The 14,131-nt window shown below is 42.1% G+C and overlaps 1 protein-coding gene across 1 annotated transcript in view; it reads right to left on the bottom strand.

Moving 5' to 3' along the window:
• LMOD1 (leiomodin 1) overlaps positions 1–14,131 on the bottom strand; it is a 42,612-nt gene that overhangs the window by 5,168 nt on the left and 23,313 nt on the right. Inside the window, exon 2 of the mRNA XM_069756421.1 lies at positions 4,032–5,426. Within this exon, the coding sequence (XP_069612522.1) occupies positions 4,032–5,426 (1,395 nt within the window). The remainder of the gene's footprint in view (positions 1–4,031; positions 5,427–14,131) is intronic.

Genomic DNA, 14,131 nt, shown 5'->3' on the forward strand with positions numbered 1-14,131 from the left:
AAAGTTCGCTTTACTGTCCTCGCTCTGTCCTAGAATATCGGGCCCCACTTTGCTGAATCTATTTCATCCCTACGTTTTGTCTTTTCATCTTACTCACAGTCATTATATGTGGGGGGCTGCCTTTTCCTTTGGGGAATTTCTCTGGGGGCAAGTCAGGCCTATTTTTCTATCTTCAGGCTAGCTAGTTTCTTAGGCTGTGCCGAGTTGCCTAGGTAGTTGTTAGGCGCAATCCACAGCCGCTTTTAGTTGTGTTTAGGATAGGATCAGGTGTGCAGTCTACAGAGTTTCCACGTCTCAGAGCTCGTTCTTGTATTTTTGGGTATTTGTCAGATCACTGTGTGCGCTCTGATCGCTAAGCACACTGTGTTTCTGGATTGCCTTCATAACACCTGTCATTAGCAAACATAACAGGGGGCCATGGAAGAGGTATTGTAGTGTATGAGAACATTAAGGGGCTTCAGTATTTCTGTGTACTTAACACGCTACATGCCCCTCTATATGTCTTTAAAAATTGGGAGATATGCCCTTCTGTGACTGTGGCGAGAGCCCACCTATTCCTTCAATTGATTTATTTTTTTGGGGGGGAGGGGAAGGAGCCTAATTAAGACTTTTCCTATGGGGCTCCATGATTTCAAATGTGTTTTATGTACACCTTTGGCTGCAGTGGTTGGCTGCAATGCCTCAATTTGTGCTTTCTCATGGGAGATGAGCTACTTCTTGGCAGGTGCTTTCTTCTCTTTCCCTCTATAGTGCACTGACGCTCGGTCAATCATGCATGTATATGAGGGATACTGAGAAGAGATAGCTGTTGGTTTGTTCTGTCTGATGTGTATAATCAGCTTTACTGCTCTTATCCTAGTAGAGAAAAGTGATAAAGTACAGTGCACCAACGGCAAGTGTCAGGATTTCTTTTAACATGTAGTCATATAGAAAGCACCACCAAAATTTGCAATGACAATGGAAACAAAAAATATTATCACATTGTTAGTTCTTCTTAGGCCGGAGTCACACTTATCGTATGAAAAATTGGTCCGATTTTCTCGGCCAAGTGTCGCAGGAGTGTTCTCCATATGGTCATCTGTGCGTAATGCGTTTGCAATGCGATGATGCCATTTTCTCGCATCTATGTATCCGTATGACATGCGTATGGCTTTACATTTCTCAATGATTTTCCTCATTGAATTTAATGGTTCAATGGGCTGAAATGAGGAAAATGTGTGCGTATTTCTCGCAAGTCACACGGATGGTCCGTGTGGTGTCCAATTTTTTTCTCGCATCCATAGACTTGCATTGGCGATACTCGGCCGATATACATGTAAAATCGCAGCATGCTGCGATTTCATTTGCACGCTGAATACGCCCGAGAAAAAAAACGGTGATGGGAGCTGCCCCATAGATTAACAGTGGTCCGAGTGCTATGTGATGTTTTCTCGCAAAGCACTCGTCCGTACTCATCGCTAGTGTGACCCCGGCCGTATATTGAGCTTTTCATTTACATTTTTCAAAGATACAACATTCATTACTCTTTAACCCCTTTCCTCACCTTGGGTTTTTCAGTTTTTGAGTTTTTGTTTTTTACTCCCCTTCTTCCCAGAGCCATAACTTTTTTATTTTTCCATCAAAATGGCCATGTGAGAGCTTTTTTTTTTTGTGGGACGAGTTGTAGTTTTAATCAACATAATTGGTTTTACCATATAGTGTACTGGAAAAAAAAAATCAATGTACGGTGAAATTGCACAATAAGTGCAATTTCACAATTGTTTTTTCTTGTTTTACCATGTTCACTAAATGCTATAACTGACATTATGATTCTCCCGGTCATTATGAGTTTGGAGATACCAAACACTTATAGGTTCTTTTTTATTTATGTGGTGAAAAAGAAACCCAAAGTTTGTGAAAAAATAAATTAAAAAATAGCATCTCCATATTTCGTGATCTGGGGCGGCGCTCATAGCAGTCTGGCAATGACAACCACAGGGGTCTCCGGCAGATCCCAGGTTGTCATGTCAACCCATCGGCAACTCGCGCTCATGTGACATGGGCAACGGTGGGCAAAGCTAATGACGCGCTTCCAGAGCCATCACGTTAAATGCCGCTGTCAGAGATTGAAACCTATGACATACCAATATGTCATAGTTCGTAAAGGGGTTAAAATGGTTGTCCAGTACCTATAATGCCCTTTACAAACATCTATCTTTATGCCCTAACCACTTTTGTAATTATTTTTATTGTAATATTCCATACTATTCTCTCTATATCTGTTTTTTTACTTTTTTAATTATTTTTGCATTTTATTGAGGGGATTATCAAAAGAGAGATTACAGGAGGATGGACCTGTAGTCACTTCTCTGCAGCTTTTGTCACCTCTCCACTAAAACTGGACATCATCAGGGGGTGGCACTGCAGTTACTTATTACAGCTTCCGTCCTCATCGTCCACTGATGACATCCTGTTTCAGAGGGGGTGATTGAGAAGTGACCGCAGCTTCTGTCCCCGCCGCCCACATTTTCAGTGGCCGCCACCACACTTCTGTTATCACTAACACAGTCCTTGCTTCTGTTACCATCGCAACTCTATCCCTGAAATGTATTGTTATTAGGGTGCGGTGATAAAGCAATGTGAGTGACAGTAGTGTCACCCCTTGATGACGATTCATTTCAGAGCAGCAAAAACTGTGGGGTGGTCACTAACTCTGCTTCTATCAAAGACCCCCTGATGACTATTCATTTCACTGTAAGAGGTGGCAGTGTCAGAGGCAGGGACTGTGACAGGGGCCACCGATGTGGGTGGCAGGGACAGAAGCTGCAGTCACGTCTCCATCACTCCCCCAAAATAGGATGTCATCAGGTTATAGAAGTGACAGAAACCGTTGCAAGTAACTGCAGCGCTGCCCCATGATGACATCCTGTCTTAGTGTTTGTGTGAGAAAAGTTGCAGAGAAGTGAGTGAAGCGCCATCCACTTCTGACATTCATCACAAGAAGTAAAGAAGAAAAACTATTATTATCAGATTAGGCAGGCTGCCCAGCACTCTATAAGTGCATCCAGGTACAGACTGGGACTAAAATTCAGTTCTGGCATTTGAAATCACACTGGCCCATGTTGTCCCCATCCCCATGAACCAGATGGGATATATTATTAATATTACCCTGGATGGAGGAAAGGAAGATTTACTACAAGACCAATATTTCTAATGATACCCGTGGCCTGTTGGGGTAAGTGGCGGAGTCAGCAACTTTGCGCTCCATCACAACTCTTAACAGTATGGGTATCTTGAGAACACCGATTCTGTTAACAATGTAGCAGACAAGGCAGCCCACAACCAGAGAGGCCCTTCTGGCATTTGCCAGAATTGCCAGATGGCCAGTCTGGCCCTGAGTGCATCCCACTGGGACAGGGCATTAGTATTGTGATCAGGTATTCGCAAATACCTGATCTGTAAGTAGATTTACAGAATGAATGGGAAGACCTTAGTATTGAAAGCTATAAAAAAAAGCTAGCAGGTTTTAATTAATGTAATATCTTGTCTTGCTACATACCTCATTAAATAGTACCCACCACCAGAATAAACACCATTTTTTATTCATTCCGTAATTAAAAAATGTTAAGCATTGTAAATATAATGTATCTATATTTGTCTATATTTGCCCCATTCACATGTAAAGCGCCATGGAATAAATGGCGCTATAAAAATGAATAATAATAATAATAATAATATAATAAATAAAAAATAGATTAGAATAGATTAGATTATGTAAATTCCTGATTCTGTTGAAAATTGCCGCCTGGCACCCGAGCTGGAAGTTCCCGGCGTGCCTAGCAGTACTACATGACTCTCCTACACTGAACACTCTTTTCTCTGCCCTAAACAGAAAGACCAACATGCTCGTCAATCACTTTACACACTGTCTTCCATTCCATTTAGTTAATTAACAAAAAGATTGTGAAGACATCAAGACTGAAATGCATCCAAAATAGGTAGCAGTTTTTACTGAATGTCTTATTTTCAAAGCTTTATGTCATGTAACGTACCTTTTTAAGCTGCTTAATATTACTGGACCTAATTGATTCAAGAAGCTGATCTCTTGAGTTCTTCTCAGCAGGCCCAGTCTTGTCTACTATTCTCCTCTGTGAAGCAGGGGACAATGAGTTTCGAATGTTCTCTGTAAACAGTGGTGGAGCCAGAGGAGCCATTGGTGGAGGAGGTGGTGGAGGGGCAGGTGGTCCTAATTTTTTGGAAGTGCCCTTTTGGAGATTGTTGGTGACTGGCTTTACCAAAGATTTGCTGGGCTCTTTTGGAGGAGGAATTACTTTGGGAACTTCTAAACATTTCTTCTTGTTTTCTGCTTCTTTTAATGCTTTCTGTTCTGCCATCCTCCGTTGCCTTTGTTTGTCCATGTTGCGACTTAGCAAGTTAGTAACAGTCATGCGGGGCCCTGCAAGTTCAAAGTGGTATCCAAGTTTTAAGAGAGTGGTGTTTTCTTTTAATATCTTCGCTATTTCCATCTCCGTTTTCCCACCACATATGTGACGCTGATTATGGAAGCGAAGTTCAGTAAGCGTGTCATTGTGTTGAAGAGCTCTGAATATGGCTAATATGCCCTTTCCAGTGATGTGGTTGGAGTCCAGATTGATACTAATAATAATCTTATTGGACTTCAACATGGCAGCAATAGCCAATGCAATATGGTCATCAGCTCGTGTGTTGGCCAAGGAAAAGATCTTAACCACAGTGTTGAACTCTAAGGCTTCTGTAAAACTCATCAGTGTTTCAATGGTAATACAGTCTGAATTGTTCAGGTTGAGCTCTGTTAGCTCGGCTTCGTTATTTTTCACTTTTTCTAGAAGTTCATCAAAAATACTTGATGATTCATCATCTTTGTTCTCCTCTGCTGCATTTTTAGATCCATTTTCATTTCGCTGTAGCTCCGGGCTTTGCAAATTTTTATTTTCTTGTTCACTCACTTGTTTTTCCTTTGTTAGGTCTTTGTTACCTTGGGTACTCTCTAGTTTCTCTTTTTTCTCAAGGGTTTTGTCTGAACTTTTTTTATTCTCCAGTTTGTTTTCAGTTTGTACACCTGCAGCTTCTTTTTTTTCTGCAATCTTCTCTACTTTATCATCAACAGCTATTTTTTCGAATTTATCCTTCCCTATTTGTTTTGGACCTTTTTCTCCATCTAGCTTTTTAGATGCAGTTTTTTCTAATTTCTCCTTATCAACCACACTACTGTTTTTCTCTTGCCGGAATCTTTCCCTCATTTTGCTGACTCGTTCATCCTTTGGTTTCTCTGTATCTCTATTTGCCTTTATTTTGGTGTCTTTTGTATCCTCCAGTTTTTTATTTGAAACAGCTTCTTTTCCAGGAATCTCCTTTACTTTGTCTTCTTTTTGTGATTGTTCTTTTGCCTTTACTGAAGATTTTCCACTCTGAAAAAGTTATTTGAAGTCAGTTAAATTTTAGCTTAGTTTTAGAATTTATACACTTTATAGGTATAGTGAGATTATAGGGAATCTATCACCACATTTGACCTATCTAAACTATTAATATGGCCATACAGGTGATAGAATGCTAATAAAAGTTCTCCCCGTGTGTCGCATATTAGCTGTGTTGTTGCTGCGAAATCTTTTATCACTTTATATAAATGACCCCTTCCAGGCTCTGGGGAGGATGATGTCTGGAGATAACTCTGCCTCCGGAGCTTGTTTTACCTGAAGGGGGAGTTACCAGTGTGATGTGTAATGGTTATCAGTGTTACCAATGTGATGTGTAATGGTTATCAGTGTTACCAGTGTGATGTGTAATGGTTACCAGTGCTACCAGTGTGATGTGTAATGGTTATCAGTGTTACCAGTGTGATGTGTAATGGTTACCAGTGTTACCAGTGTGATGTGTAATGGTTATCAGTGTTACCAGTGTGATGTGTAATGGTTATCAGTGTTACCAGTGTGATGTGTAATGGTTCTCAGTGTTACCAGTGTGATGTGTAATGATTACCAGTGTTTACCAGTGTGATGTGTAATGATTACCAGTGCTACCAGTGTGATGTGTAATGATTACCAGTGTTACCAGTGTGATGTGTAATGGTTACGAGTGTGATGTGTAATGGTTACCAGTGTGATGTGTAATGGTTACCAGTGCTACCAGTGTGATGCGTAATGATTACCAGTGTTACCAGTGTGATGTGTAATGGTTATCAGTGTTACCAGTGTGATGTGTAATGATTACCAGTGTTACCAGTGTGAGGTGTAATGGTTACCAGTGCTACCAGTGTGATGTGTAATGGTTATCAGTGTTACCAGTGTGATGTGTAATGGTTACCAGTGTGATGTGTAATGGTTATCAGTGTTACCAGTGTGATGTGTAATGGTTACCAGTGTTACCAGTGTGATGTGTAATGGTTACCAGTGCTACCAGTGTGATGTGTAATGGTTATCAGTGTTACCAGTGTGATGTGTAATGGTTACCAGTGTGATGTGTAATGGTTACCAGTGTGATGAATAATGATTACCAGTGTTACCAGTGTGATGTGTAATAGTTACCAGTGCTACAAGTGTGATGTGTAATGGTTACCAGTGTTTCCAGTTTTATGTGTAATAGTTGCCAGTGTTCCCAGTGTGAAGTGACATGGTTACCACTATTACCAGTGTGATGTGTAATGGTTACCAGTGTTTCCAGTTTGATGTGTAATGGTTGCCAGTGTTCCCAGTTTGATGTGTAATGGTTGCCAGTGTTCCCAGTGTGATGTGTAATGTTACCGGTGTTACCAGTGTGATGTGAAATAGCCGCTCTCTGCTCTCCTGATAACTGACACATCTGCAGGTTCCCCTCAGCTCCAGCTTTCAGTTCCCAGAAGACAGGGTTGCAATATGTCGCAATACAACAGAGCTAAGAGAGAAGCAAAAATGTGTTTGCAAGAAGACAAAGTTCATTCTCCTGTTCTGTTTTGGTTACTTGTCTCACACTGGTAACTCCCCCTTCATGTAAAACAAGATCTGGGGGCAGAGTTATCTCCAGACACCATCCGCCCCAGAGCCTGGAAGAGGTCACTTACATAAAGTGATGAAAGATGATTTTTCAGCAGCAACACAGCTGATATGAAACACACAGGTAGGACTGTTCTCAGCATTCTATAACCTGTATGGCCATATTAATAGTTTTAGAAACATCAAATGTGGTGACAAATTCACTTTAAATAATTTACAAATAAGAAGCTATTATTATGAACACTTATTTTTTATTAGTAACAATAATATAAAGCTAATTAACAAAACAATATAAATTACATAATATGGGGGCTAATTCGTCAAAGTGGGGTTTTTTTGCCAGAAAATTGTTGTAAAACACTGTGAAAAGTCACAAAATGTTGTGATTTTTAGTGTTTTCATTCAGTTTGAATCAACTCTGCCAAAATGTGAAGGAGCCTGGGCAGGACATGGCTTGGCTATGCCCAAACGTCAAATTCATTAAAAGTTCCGGCATTTCTTATATTAGAAATACAACTTGAGCACCAACTATAGCGTGTTTGCTGAGGCGCACAGAGGTGCATGCCACAGAGAATATGTACCAGTCTAATTAAGTGCCATGCACCTCTTAATGAATTTAGTGCATCATATTCCAGCAATCCCTTTATTAAGACTGGTGCCCCTGTTTTTCTTAAAGGGCTATAAAGGAAAGTTTTCCAAAGTGACTTCTACACTAAAGAGGCTCTCCCACCAAAATTTGTATCCACTTAAAATATTGCAATCATCATATTGTATAGCACTGTGTGCTTGCAATTGCTCATTTTGCCTTTCTACCCAGCTAATTCTTCTCTTTTCCATTAGGTCTATGACATCACATGATTAAAAACTGACTAGCTGAATCATTCTAAGCTTTGTGTAGAAACAGGAGGTGAATTTTCCCAGTCTGAGTCATCACTGCAAAAATCCCTGACAGAGGGAGAAGCGGAGCAGCTGGGTCAGGTATTGAAGAAGGGAATGATAAATGCAGGGACAAGAGACTTTCCGCTTTTACACAGAACAGAGAAAAGTGAAGAATTAGCTGGATAGAAAGGAAAATAAGCAATTGTAAATACACAGTGCTATATAATATGATGATTGCAATATATTAAGAGGATACAAATTACACAGTTTTTAACAAAACAAAAAGCAAACATCCAGTGAATTGCAAGACAGTTACAGAAACCAACTATTATGTCAGTGAAGATAACATGGAATGGACTATAAAATTACTCAACATTATATATACAGGTGCATCTCACAAAATTAGAATATCGTAAAAAAGTTAATTTATTTCAGTTCTTCAATAGAAAAAGTGAAACTCATACAGTGGGGCAAAAAAGTATTTAGTCAGTCAGCAATAGTGCAAGTTCCACCACTTAAAAAGATGAGAGGCGTCTGTAATTTACATCATAGGTAGACCTCAACTATGGGAGACAAACTGAGAAAAAAAAAATCCAGAAAATCACATTGTCTGTTTTTTTTAATCATTTTATTTGCATATTATGGTGGAAAATAAGTATTTGGTCAGAAACAAAATTTCATCTCAATACTTTGTAATATATCCTTTGTTGGCAATGACAGAGGTCAAACGTTTTCTGTAAGTCTTCACAAGGTTGCCACACACTGTTGTTGGTATGTTGGCCCATTCCTCCATGCAGATCTCCCCTAGAGCAGTGATGTTTTTGGCTTTTCGCTTGGCAACACGGACTTTCAACTCCCTCCAAAGGTTTTCTATAGGGTTGAGATCTGGAGACTGGCTAGGCCACTCCAGGACCTTGAAATGCTTCTTACGAAGCCACTCCTTCGTTGCCCTGGCGGTGTGCTTTGGATCATTGTCATGTTGAAAGACCCAGCCACGTTTCATCTTCAATGCCCTTGCTGATGGAAGGAGGTTTGCACTCAAAATCTCACGATACATGGCCCCATTCATTCTATCATGTACCCGGATCGGTCGTCCTGGCCCCTTTGCAGAGAAACAGCCCCAAAGCATGATGTTTCCACCACCATGCTTTACAGTAGGTATGGTGTTTGATGGATGCAACTCAGTATTCTTTTTCCTCCAAACACGACAAGTTGTGTTTCTACCAAACAGTTCCAGTTTGGTTTCATCAGACCATAGGACATTCTCCCAAAACTCCTGGATCATCCAAATGCTCTCTAGCAAACCAGACGGGCCTGGACATGTACTGGCTTAAGCAGTGGGACACGTCTGGCACTGCAGGATCTGAGTCCATGGTGGCATAGTGTGTTACTTATGGTAGGCCTTGTTACATTGGTCCCAGCTCTCTGCAGTTCATTCACTAGGTCCCCCCGCGTGGTTCTGGGATTTGTGCTCACCGTTCTTGTGATCATTCTGACCCCACGGGGTGGGATTTTGCGTGGAGCCCCAGATCGAGGGAGATTATCAGTGGTCTTGTATGTCTTCCATTTTCTAATTATTGCTCCCACTGTTGATTTCTTCACTCCAACCTGGTTGGCTATTGTAGATTCAGTCTTCCCAGCCTGGTGCAGGGCTACAATTTTGCTTCTGGTGTCCTTTGACAGCTCTTTGGTCTTCACCATAGTGGAGTTTGGAGTCAGACTGTTTGAGGGTGTGCACAGGTGTCTTTTTATACTGATAACAAGTTTAAACAGGTGACATTACTACAGGTAATGAGTGGAGGAAAGAGGAGACTCTTAAAGAAGTTACAGGTCTGTGAGAGCCAGAAATCTTGATTGTTTGTTTCTGACCAAATACTTATTTTCCACCATAATATGCAAATAAAATGTTAAAAAAACAGACAGTGATTTTCTGGATTTTTTTTTCTCAGTTTGTCTCCCATAGTTGAGGTCTACCTATGATGTAAATTACAGACGCCTCTCATCTTTTTAAGTGGTGGAACTTGCACTATTGCTGACTGACTACTTTTTTGCCCCACTGTATATTACATAGTCATTACAAACAGAGTGATCTATTTCAAGTTATTATTTCTGTTAATGTTGATGATTATGGCTTACAGTCAGTGAAAACCCAAAAGTCATTATCTCAGTAAGGCTGGGTTCACACTGCGTTGTGTGAACCCGTTTAACGGACTACGTTACACCGCGGCATAACGTGGTGTAACATAGTCCATTAACGCCGCCATTACTGGCAATGGCGAACGCATCGCTAGCGCACGCCCACAATGGGCATGCGCTAGCGATGTGCCATCATTGAGTGAAGGACCCGAGAGGCGGGCTGCAGCATTTCCGGGTCCATCACTAGTAGCGCACTGCTAGCACAGATGGAGCTAGCAGATGCTCCATCTGCGCTAGCGCAGTGCCAAAGTTGGCACTTGCGTTAGTGCAGTCCATTTAACGGATTTGTTGAACAGACTGCACAACGCAAGTGTGAACCTAGCCTTAATTATAATACTTTATAACACCAGCTTTGAAAATTGATTTTAAAATCTGAAATATTGGCCTTCAGAAATGTATGTTCAGTAAATGCACTCAATACTTGTTTGGCCCTGCGCTTAGTAACCCGATGTTTACCCTGGTTACCGGGGACCTCAGGATCGTTGGTCGCTGGAGAGCTGTCTGTGTGACAGCTCTCCAGCGACCAAACAGCGATGCTGCAGCGATCCGGATCGTTGTCGGTATCGCTGCAGCGTCGCTTAATGTGAAGGGGCCTTTAATAGAAGGTCAGGAATAGATAATAATTAGTTAACATAGGAGGGGCCACTGTGGGGTAAGATAGGAGGATTTCCTGGTTGGAGTTCAGTGGAGCCAGGGAGCTGAGACAGCTCAAGAGGCCCAGAGTGCCCAGGCAGTCCCGGAGGGCTTTGGAGCCCGGGTCAACAAATTAGGCCCCGCAACGTTAAAGCGAGGGACCCAGCCATCCAAGGCCACAAGGCCTAAAGTGCAGCAGTGAAAAGAAGCAGTGACAGCAGTAGTCAGAGCATGAGATACCTCAGGAGTCGCAGCAGGACAGTATGCAGGTCGCTTCAAAAATGTGGCAGCTTACTATTTGGGCTGATGCCCTCATGCCTGTTGCAAAATAGAGAAGGGAACTCCTAAAGGTAGTCAAGCCGGACAGGGAGGATGCTGCGATATTGTGTGGGACGGGACGTCCTAGATATGAAGTGAAGGACATAGGAAAAAGCATAGGGAAAGCAAACGATGTGAATAGTGCCGTACTCTGTGTTGATGCTGTAACTGATGTTGACGTGCTGCGATTGAAACCAAGTAAAGTTCTACGTTTAAAGTTTGAATTGGACTCAGCAGCGGAACTTCAGCAGCCCCGATGGGACCCTGACAGTGCAGAGGGTTAAGCAGAAGGTATGCAAGAAAAGGGACATTGGTTATATGTGGCAAGAGGCCAGAGCGCGTAACCAGATATGCTCTCCCTCATACTGCCAAGAGAGCAGGTTTTGCCTGCAAAAAAAAAAAACGCCACAAAAACACAACATGTGAATATAGTCTAGTCAAGCATGTTTCAGGATTATTAACTTGAATGCTCTAAAGTATCCTAAAACAATGCTATGTTAGGTAGCACTAAATGCATGGACATAAGCATAGGCATCATAAGTAGTGATGAGCGAGTGTGCACGGATAAGGTGATACTTATCGTTTGTTAATAGAGTATCTTTGGCATGCTTGAATACTATGTTCCAGTTGCCGCGGCTGCATGTCCCACGGCTGTTGAACAGCATCAACACATGTAGGGATTGCTTAACAAACAGGCAATCCCTACATGTGTTGTGGCGAGACATGCAGTGGCGGCGGTCTTGAAAATAGTATTCAAACACGCCACGCCATTCTCTATTATCTGTTGTGAATTCTGTGGTCAAGCTCCCTCCTGTGGTCATGAGTGGTACTTCGGCTGGTTCTGTCTATGAGCTTCCTCTGGTGGATGTGAGTGGGGCTGCGGCTTCTGAGTTTCCTTCCTCAGGTGACTAGGTTAAGTCGTTAGGTGTTGCTCTATTTAACTCCACCTAGATCTTTGTTCCTGGCCTCCAGTCAATGTTCCAGTATTGGTCTTGCTTTCTCCTGGATCGTTCTTGTGGCCTGTCTGCCCTGCATAAGCTAAGTTCTGCTTGTGTTACTTTTGTTTGCTATTTTTTCTGTCCAGCTTGCTATATTGGTTTTTCTTGCTTGCTGGAAGCTCTGAGACGCAGAGGGAGCACCTCCGTACCGTTAGTCGGTGCGGAGGGTATTTTTTCCCCCTTTGCGTGGTTGTTTGTAGGTTTTTGTGCTGACCGCAAAGCTATCTTTCCTATCCTCGGTCTATTCAGTAAGTCGGGCCTCACTTTGCTAAAATCTATTTCATCTCTGTGTTTGTATTTTCATCTTAACTCACAGTCCTTATAAGTGGGGGGCTGCCTTTTCCTTTGGGGAATTTCTCTGAGGCAAGGTAGGCTTATTTTTCTATCTTCAGGGCTAGCTAGTTTCTCAGGCTGTGTCGAGGCGCCTAGGTTTTGTCAGGAGCGCTCCACAGCTACCTTTAGTGTGGTATGATAGGATTAGGGATTGTGGTCAGCAGAGTTCCCACGTCTCAGAGCTCGTCCTATGTGATTAGCAACTATCAGGTAATTTTCTGTGCTCGTAACCACCAGGTCCATTGTGATTCTGAATCACCTGTTCATAACAATTATCACCTTATTCGAGCACGTTTGCTCATCACTCATCATAAGCATCAAGGATCTATAGAAATTCTATCCATTATCAGCAAAATGTTTAGCTAGTGCTATTTTACGTTTTATTTGAGGTCCATAAAGTGGTTGTCCACTTTCTTAAACGAATCTACCCGATGTGCCCCCTCACAATTCACTGCAAGGTCTAGTTGAGGTGATTATGGAGGAGCCCACATTGCCTGAAATGCTGTTACCAGAAGTTCAAATATATGCTTTATCACGGTCACATAGATAACCAAAAACAGAACATTAGAAATGTCCATTGACTCACTTGGAAGAGTTTTTAGTGTTCGTTCTCTAAGCATGTTCTATAACATGAACATACAGTAACTAACTGAACAGAAAGTGAAGGTGTAGAGTTGTAACCATGTGAGCATCAATTACTTCATACCTCCCAACTTTTGAAGAATAGAAAGAAGGACAGATGATGTGGTGCATATAGCACGTCACAGTAAATTTTGACCACGCCCCTGGCCACACCCCAATCGACGGCCATCTACCATTTCCTTCTTCCCTGGCAGGTGGAGATGTCAGAGGGGCGCTGGCAGTGAGGGACATTCAGCAGAGGCCTGAAGCTGCAGGAAGTAGACCCAAATCCAGGACTGTCCGCCGAGCGGATGGATTCACAGGTCTCTGGTCCAGCGTCCAGGTCAGTGCTACCTAGCAGCTTGGTGGTAGGCTACAAATCTCTGGCCTTCCGGCGCCCTTGGCCTTTTGTTTTCATTAGTCAGGGCTGGTGTGACATCATCTGTGCGTTTTGCTCATCTCTAGTTGGGACCTGTGGATTTATTTTTAGGTCGTTCATTCACAGTTGGAGCCACCAGAACTTTCTCATCTTTATGCAGCTTCACTACATGCAATCTGGCTTTTTCGTGTCTGTAATGATATGTTTATACGTTGCAGAAATACTGTGTTTTTTTGTTGTCTGCACCAAACTACACAATAACAATCTTCTCCCCCTTATTTGATGCATTTTTGGAGATGTGAAGCCGCGTTTTTAATGTATTTTTTATATTACAGAAAAGCTTTGACTCTGCACTTAAAATAGAAACTGAAGTTTTTAACATGAACATTTTAAAGCTAATAATAATAATCTTTATTTTTATATAGTGCTAACATATTCTGCAGCACTTAACAGTTTGCACAAATTATCATCACTGTCCCCGATGGGGCTCACAATCTAGAATCCCTATCAGTATGTTTTTGGAATGTGGGAGGAAACCGGAGTACCCGGAGGAAACCCACGCAAACACGGAGAGAACATACAAACTCCTTGCAGATGTTGTCCTTGGTGGGATTTGAACCCAGGACCCCTGCGCTGCAAGGATGCAGTGCTATCCGCTGAGGAGGATATACATAGAAGTCAAGCATACCTCTCAGCTTTTGAAGAAGTCAAAGACGGACTAAGTAGTGGCGTGTGCAGCGGCAAATTTTAGGCCATGCCCTGACCACACCCATTTCACAACTAGTCACACC

The sequence above is a fragment of the Ranitomeya imitator genome, chromosome 3 (assembly GCF_032444005.1).
Source record: "Ranitomeya imitator isolate aRanImi1 chromosome 3, aRanImi1.pri, whole genome shotgun sequence".
Classification (NCBI taxonomy): Eukaryota; Metazoa; Chordata; class Amphibia; order Anura; family Dendrobatidae; genus Ranitomeya; species Ranitomeya imitator.